At 33.5% G+C, this 8,853-nt stretch overlaps 1 protein-coding gene across 1 annotated transcript; it reads right to left on the minus strand.

Moving 5' to 3' along the window:
• Positions 1 to 46: 46 nt before the first annotated feature.
• Positions 47 to 8,074, minus strand: Aprt (adenine phosphoribosyltransferase). The gene is made up of 5 exons (XM_090114989.1): positions 8,016 to 8,074; positions 7,786 to 7,931; positions 7,442 to 7,596; positions 6,650 to 6,732; positions 47 to 405 (listed from the first exon to the last, which is right to left on the minus strand). Exons 2-5 carry the CDS (start codon positions 7,872 to 7,874, stop codon positions 181 to 183), a joined length of 552 nt encoding a protein of 183 aa, XP_089971115.1. The 5' UTR covers positions 7,875 to 7,931; positions 8,016 to 8,074; the 3' UTR covers positions 47 to 180.
• Positions 8,075 to 8,853: the final 779 nt, after the last annotated feature.

The following is an 8,853-nucleotide window of genomic DNA, read 5'->3' on the forward strand; positions in this document are numbered from 1 at the left end:
CGTCTAACCCCGATAAAGAAGTTTCACTTCAAAAATTGTATCACATTTAAAAATCATCAAAAACCGAACCCGTGTATGATAAAAAAAATACGTCAACCTTTTTTCAAACAAAAAAATGCAACTTGTCAAAAAATACATCATGTCTTTTATAGGCTTTTTGTACAAAACATTATTTTACAATCAATCATATTTGATAAGAGTATGTATAGGTATATCTTTCGTTATGTTCTTTCGTCCTTTCAACGACTCTAACTCCATAACAATAAGACATCCGACGACATTCGCACCGCAGTTTGTTAGAAGTTGTATGGCTGCGTTCAATGAACCTCCTGTGGCTATCAAATCGTCCACTATGACGCACTTTAAACCCGGTTTTATTGAGTCCTTTTGTATTTCTACCGTGTCCTGGAATGAGAAAGTAATACATATATTAATTATATACCAACTAGCGGTCCGCCCCGGCTTCGCCCGTGGTACCTACATGTTTAAACTATCCTATCTCTCAAGTTGGATCGAACTGCACATGGTGTGCGAATTTTATTATAATCGGATAAGTGGTTTAGGAGTCCATTGAGGACAAACATTGTGACACGAGATTTATGTATATGTTACGGCTAAAGGTAGGTGAGAACATAAACTTAAGATTAGCCGGCTAAACTTAGGTTTATTTTCGACGAGGTGTTAATGTTAGTTTGTTCTATCTTTAGCCGGCTAAACTTAAGTGTAACCGCAGGCCCGTGGCTAAAAATGTCGGGGTGGGTAGATTTGGTTACTATAATACATGTAAGGAACAGGGCGAGTGTTTTCTGGCACTTCGCCGGCTGCTGCCGCAGCACGCTCGCTGCGCTCGCTCGGCTCGTGCGGGTCTTAAGAGTTCTAACCTAACCTAACCTAGCCACCAGCTTTCTGCCCTGAGTCGGGGTGGGTAGATTTGGTTACTATAATACATGTAAGGAACAGGGCGAGTGTTTTCTGGCACTGTGCGGGCCCCTCAAGCCCTCCACCGGCCCGGCGCTAACCAAATCTACCCACCCCGACATTTTTAGCCACGGGCCTGCGGTTACACTTAAGTTTAGCCGGCTAAAGATAGAACAAACTAACATTAACACCTCGTCGAAAATAAACCTAAGTTTAGCCGGCTAATCTTAAGTTTATGTTCTCACCTACCTTTAGCCGTGACATATATACCTATTAAAAGATAACATAAATATTATCTAGATATTTTAGTGGGACAATTTGAACTCGTGATTATCAATACAAGCAAACTACTGAGCAGATTGAGATAAAAATTGATAGAAAAACAACTTCTCTGTAGTCTGTAGGTAAAAATATAATATTATATGTATAGCTTTTAAGATAAAATAAAGTATGTATGTTTGCACGTTATTCTAGTAAGTACTTAGTAATAACTATGCGCGATAAGTAAGGACACCCACTTCAGTCTCTTATCTTCGTATTCTACAAATCAAAGAATATTATGAATCTCAACTTCCGTGTCTTTCAAGTTCAGTATCGTCTGCATATACAATTACAAATTTTATAATAACGAAAACAGTTACGAAATGTGGGTCCTAATAAACTGCCTTGAGGCACCCCATAGGAGACTGAAGTGATTATCAATCGAAAAACTTATAAATTCTTTGCATGTGGACCTTTTACCATGACCACAATTCATTGTCAGATATTTAGAGCGAGCGCGCACGAGCAACTTTGTCTCCGCAACTATTTTGTCTCTCCCATCAATTTGTATGGGGAGTTGCGTTGCTACGTGCGCGCACTTTCATACTAGCCCATGGGTGGAGAGACAAAATAGTTGCGGAGACAAAATAGTTGCGGAGACAAAGTTGCTCGTGCGCGCACTGTCTAATTAGCATTTTTATCCTCAATAGCCTTTTTGGTCTACTTATATAATTTAAATTAATTCACAAACTATACTTGTGGTATCTATTGGCTTTTTAGTTTTCGTAGCAACCGATTACAAAAATCACAATAGGTTTTGGAAAAGATAATTTTAAGATTGTATTATCAGAGGAATCCCTATCTTTTTGTATTTTATCGATATGTCTATACACTGATGATGATACAATGATATTTTGTTTCTATTTTTAAGTTGTTTTTTCTTTTACAAAATGATCTAATCATTATTAACCAGAAAAAATAAGAGATCTATGTTTACACTAACAGATAGGTACCTAATAACAATTTATAAGTGAAAACTAAAAAACATAGCCTTAGAATTAAAACTTCGGTGCATTGAGATTAAAATTTCAAGGACACGTCTTGGCAATACCGTCACGTCATGGAAATACCGTCACGTCATGGAGTAAGGCGACGATTTTCGTATCTTTAAATCTTGCCAAAGTTTCACTTCTGACATGTGTGCTTGGCACACACGCTTTTTTTTTATTTCACTAGGTATTACCGTAATAATATAATACATGATAGGTCACTCGTTAGCTAGTGAAGCAGGATTCTCATATTGAAAAGTATGATCCAGGGTAGATTTTACAATATGATAGAGAAGACATTGCACTGAATTACAATATGTAATGTTTAATTCCCTCCATTCCTCATTGTAACAAAACTACAAATCACATTTTTGGTACATTCAAGTAATAATATAAGACCCATTAGCCCATTTAGTGAGATAATAATTGCAACACAATATTCATCAGAGTTCAAATAATATGATGCAAGATTGATAAGTTTATCTTAAATTGTATATTGTTTACATTACCTTATATAAACTACTAGCTTTCCACCCGCGGCATCGCCCGCGCATTCAAAGAAAAACCCGCATAGTTCCCGTTATTTCCGGGATAAAACCTATCCTATGTCCCGGGGTAAAAAGTAGCCTATGTCCTTTCTCGGGTATCAAAATATCTCTAAGTATACCAAATTTCATGCAAATTGGTTCAGTAGTTAAGGCGTGATTGAGTAACAGACAGACAGACAGAGTTACTTTCGCATTTATAATATTAGTATGGATAACTACATTATGTTAATTAATAGATAACCCAGTGAACTATACCTATTAATACTAATTAACTAATAATTCATTTGGTTGATATTAGTATTTTCTAGTGTTTTTTACGAGAGTATTATACATTTAGAAATTAAAGATTTTAATGTCAGGTAAATAATATAATGAACTAGCTGTGCTCCGCGGTTTTACCCGCAGTGCTCCGCTCCTGATCGTATAAGCGAGACGATATAATTTATAGCCTATAGCCTTCCTTGATGAATGGGCTATCTAACACCGAAAGAATTTTTTTGAATTGGACCAATAGTTCCTGAGATTAGCATGTTCAAAGAAACGCTTCAGCTTTATAATATTAGTATAATAACTATATAAATAGCGTTTAAAATCTGTTCAAATCTTAAATATCTTGGCTGATATTGTAAGCCAATTTATAAATTTTACTTTATAGATGTAACTGATTATTTGTCTATACTAATATTATAAAGAGGAAAAGTTTGTAAGTATGTATGTAAGTATGTATGTATGTATGTATGGTTTTCACGCATAAACTACTGGACCGATTTCAAAAATTCTTTCACCATTAGAAAGCTGCATCTTTACTGAGCAACATAGGCTATATTTCATTTTCAAAAAAATTAGAGATCCTCACCAAAAATGCAATAATGCAACCCAAAGTGTAAAAAATTCCTCAATAAAACTCCTGTCATCGCGTGCGCTGCGGAATCTATTGAAGATAGAACAAAAAAATGTTCTACGGTATTATAGAATGGATCAATATCTACAAGAAAGTCCGCGATACCATATGTCCATCTTCAGTAGTTATGTTACTACAACAACTTTTTTACGTTTTCAAAGTAAATAGAAGTGCCGACAGTAATCAAACCATGTTATCCATACACATATGTTAGCGCGTTTAATTTAAAGATAAAATTATATTTTAAAAGTAAATCAATTGACGAACTTAATTAATTATTTTAATAATAATCAAATGGATAAAAGTATTAATAATCATTTAATTATCAAATAATAATAATATTACATGTCATATTCAAAATAACGATCAAAACAACACAAATAACACCTGCGCTGACTCACACAGTCACGCCACTCGAATAGTCGTCCTATAAATAACGGTCGTCTGCAGTTGCGAGTCATTCTTGTACCGACTTTGGTCGAGTCAAGATGTCTAAAAAGTATTATATCAGTATTTAATTACGTAATACAACCACGCTTTAACATCAGAAGTAGAAGATGAACCAGCCCTTACTCGGAATCCTGACAGGCTGGCACAAATTCTTCCATCATACTACGTGACAGTATGCAACTGTCACTGTCACCATCATGACATTATACCACTGTGGACTTCAATCTACGAAAAATTGGATTGAATTGATTTCAAGTAAACAATCCCTGATGAAGGAACTCGCACAATGTGTGTTTTCTTGTGCGTTGTGTGAAGTAAATTGTAGAATATTGTAACGGTAATGTAGTTCATCAATATTATAATGTGATGTGCAATCCGGGCGGTTGTCCAGGATATTTGAGCCTTTAATTGTGGTAAGCGAACGACGTGCTTATGTCACAAATAATAAGTTTTTGATCGCAGGGAATTTGAATCCAATGTGGTGCCTTCGATGGCGCCCAGTGTAAGCTATTATGTTGATAAATTATTATTTTTCTATATTTTGACGATTGAAAAACGCTTCTAAGCGAAGTCCAGTTGAATAAATCAATATTTGAGTTTGAGTTCATCGTATGGATGTGATGGTGTTCTATAAGGTCAGTTTGGCCGAGCGGTTATGTTTGTGTTTTGACATCACGAGATAAATTACCGTACTCATTTCAAATGAACGTACGAGGACGTTTTGTGTTATTGTTTTACTATGGCCAAGCCGGATATAACTTGTGTTTTAACTTTTAATTATGTTCCAGGACTTATGGTTATCACTTGAGAGTTGAGATACAGATGAGATACAGAAGCCACTGTTCGCAGCTGGAAAAATTCGTTGAGCTATCGAATCCTATGTAAATCACAATAATACTAGACAATGATTGCTATGAAGCGAAAAGTACAAGCAATTGCTAGACTACTATTGTGTCCTATGTACGTGTAAAAATAGTACCAAAGCCAAATTTAGATGACCGTGTTAGCGGTAATGGAAACTAATTATGATAATCGACTGCCACTTGTCTGTACGGGTCTTCTGTGACTTAGTCTGACAACTGGGCAGATAATAATACAATCGAATGCCACTTGTCTGAACGGGTCTTCTGTGACTTAGTCTGACAACTGGGCAGATAATAATACAATCGAATGCCACTTGTCTGTACGGGTCTTCTGTGACTTAGTCTGACAACTGGGCAGATAATAATACAATTGAATGCCACTTGTCTGAACGGGTCTTCTGTAACTTAGTCTTACAACTGGGCAAATAATATAATCGGATGCCACTTGTCTGTTCGGGTCTTCTGTGACTTAGGCTGGCAACTGGGCAAATAATAATAGAATTGAATGCCACTTGTCTGTACGGGTTTTCTGTGACTTAGTCTTACAACTGGGCGGAAAATAATAATAAACTGATTGTCACTTGTCAGTATGGATCCAGACAGTGGTTTAGCCTGACAACTGGACAAATAAACAAATAATTTGAATATAATGTACTACTTAATACAAGTCGGAATGTCACCAGCTGAAGTGAATTATATTATTGATATTTTGAGTTTTGAATTACCGCTCAGAGCACGAGCTTTTTTCAGAATGGCCGTGTTAGCGCGTTTAATTTAAAGATAAAATTATATTTTAAAAGTAAATCAATTGACGAACTTAATTAATTATTTTAATAATAATCAAATGGATAAAAGTATTAATAATCATTTAATTATCAAATAATAATAATATTACATGTCATATTCAAAATAACGATCAAAACAACACAAATAACACCTGCGCTGACTCACACAGTCACGCCACTCGAATAGTCGTCCTATAAATAACGGTCGTCTGCAGTTGCGAGTCATTCTTGTACCGACTTTGGTCGAGTCAAGATGTCTAAAAAGTATTATATCAGTATTTAATTACGTAATACAACCACGCTTTAACACATATATTAATCCTTATCCCATTAAATGATGTTTTATTATAGACTGTTTCAATACCAGCAAAATACTTTTTAAATGAAAAGAATTGGATATTCCATTCAAAAGATATAACGAATTTTTAAAAGTGTCAATCTACAGAAAATAGTAGGTATACTGTTCAAGCAGGCCGTAGTGCGGGACGGGGTAAAGGTGATTTTCACGTGATGAAAAATTAAACCTATAGTCCGACCTATAGTAGACTTTTCACTGTCACAATATCGCTATCTATGCGGGTGAAACCGCAGGGCATTGCTAGTATATTATAAATCAACAGCTTACTCAGAATCAATGTTATCTTATTCAATATTTTTATAGATAATAATAAAATATGTTTATAATCTCAAAAACTAAAGGTGAAAAATAGCAATAATAATAACACATGTGAATTTTATCATATTATACAAGTAATATATTCTGGGATAATCGCATAAAACAAAAAGTATATAATTTTTAAATTTTAAACTTAGCATAGAACAAAAAGTATATATTTTTTAAATTTTAACTTAAAAGTAATGAAATGAAACTTACCGATCCATATTCCAAATCATATTTGTACGAAATGACATCACCAGGTAGTTTGCCTTTCTTTCTAACTGGTAAGCATCCTATACCTATAACACAACATAGTAAATAAATAATGTACAGATTTATTTTAAAATCTCAGTAATATAGGATATTGAGGAATTTGGTCTCAACTCATTAAAAATTTTCTTAAGTAAGAATCTTTTTAATACATTTGTGTATTCTAAAATTTGAAATATTATTAGTTAGAATGAATTGTAATAAAGTTATTTGACTTTGAAATAATTGCCATTGTGTTGACATAACCATTAACATAAAAAAAACCAGTTCAACAAAAAAATGGTTCAAGGTTAAACCAAACAAAATATCTAACCTTCAACTTGAGGTAATGAATTGTACTATTGTTTGTTGCATTATACTTTTTCAGGTCTTAAGCTATCTCTGTACCAAATTTCATCCAGATTGCTTTCATAGTTTATGTATGATGTAGCAAACAAATGTATATTCACATTTATAATATTAAGTAGGGGTTTATATTTTCAACCATTGCTAGACTTCAGTTGTATAACATTAGATTATACTAGCTTTTCGCCCGCGTCTTCTCCCGCGTTTTCAAAGCAAAACCCGCATAGTTCCCGTTCCCGTGGGATTTCCGGGATAAAACCTATCCTATGTGTTAATCCAAGTTACCCTCTATATGTGTGCTAAATTTCATTATAATCGGTTCAGTAGTTTATGCATGAAAACCATACACACATACATACATATAAATAATATTAGTATAGATTATGAGCTTACCCAATTCTGCAGCAACTGAGAAGGAAAACAGAAAACCTCTGGATTCCAAACCCACTACCGCTTCTGCTTGTGGGAATTTCGTCTTTATCGTTTCTATTAGAAGTCCTTGTAATAACTTACATGCCGCGCCGTCTGAAATCGCGGAGAATATGTCCCTGAAAGAAATCACATGATATGAGTTATAAAAAGTTAAATATACTATAAGCTTAAATTGCATGAATAAAACAATTATTATTTTGACGCAAGTAATTTTGACGCATGCAAGCTTAAATTGGTTGCGCATTAAATTTTTTGATACATTATATTTATAACCTAAAATAGTAACACATTACTTTTAAACTTACCAAAATAAAATCCCTTCTTTCGGAAAATTCGGGAATTGCTTTATTTTCTTTTCCAGTTCGGATATCTTCTTTTCATATTCCGTACTCATTTTGTAATTAATATTTGATAAATTTTGAAAAACTGCGATATTTTTCTTTCAAAGTTTCTGTAACTATATTTTATTTCTAAATAATCGCCAATAGGAATTTATAATTGTAATTCTTATTAATAAAAGCACATGATCACACACCAAAGTATCATTTAAATGACAAGTTTTCGAAAATAATAATTAATTTACAAAGGACGACTTTACAATTACAAAATGCACACAGCCGACAGCACAAACGCCAGAGCGCAAATGACACAGATTAAGTATTAGTTACTACGTAAATGACAAATGTCAAATTTTCGAACAACCAGTGTTGCCAATTCAGCGGAGTGTCATTTGTCAAATGAGGTAAAATACGTACAGATTAAAAATTGACATAAATATACTTAAATGACTAAGATAAATTAGCACGCTCTCGAATGAAATGCGAATAAAAATAACTTTAATCGTTCTACATTAAATTCTTAATTCTACCCTTAGAATTATGTCTGAAAACGTAGGTTGTAAATATATTTTCCTCTCTTTAATTGAACAAATTTTTGGATGAGCTGATGCTTAAATTACGAAGGTTATTTAAATACCGGGATGTACAATTTTATTTATTCAAATAAATAATATATCTACTATCAGACACGGAGTATGGTCTACCTTGAATTTCTAAAATATTTAAATAAATCGAGTACAAGAAAGCATAAAAAACTAATTTAATTTAAATACTAAATAAAGTTATATTGTGATTCAAGTTACACAGATTCGAGTTTCATGCATATTCCCCTAATATTCCCTATAGCCCAGTATTAGCTGTTTGCGTTAAAGGAAACGCATTGTATTGAATTACGTTGATTGGTTATTCCTGCCAGCTGCCTCCTGGTTTTGACAGCACACGTCAATTACGAAAAATAACAACAAACATTCAAATTCATAATTTCATAATTCATATCCGTTGCTAAAAACTACAAATATTATCGATATTTATAAA

This window comes from Colias eurytheme, chromosome 22 (assembly GCF_061535395.1).
Source record: "Colias eurytheme isolate Ceu_HAF_F1 chromosome 22, ilColEury1 Martin Lab GWU primary, whole genome shotgun sequence".
Classification (NCBI taxonomy): domain Eukaryota; kingdom Metazoa; phylum Arthropoda; class Insecta; order Lepidoptera; family Pieridae; genus Colias; species Colias eurytheme.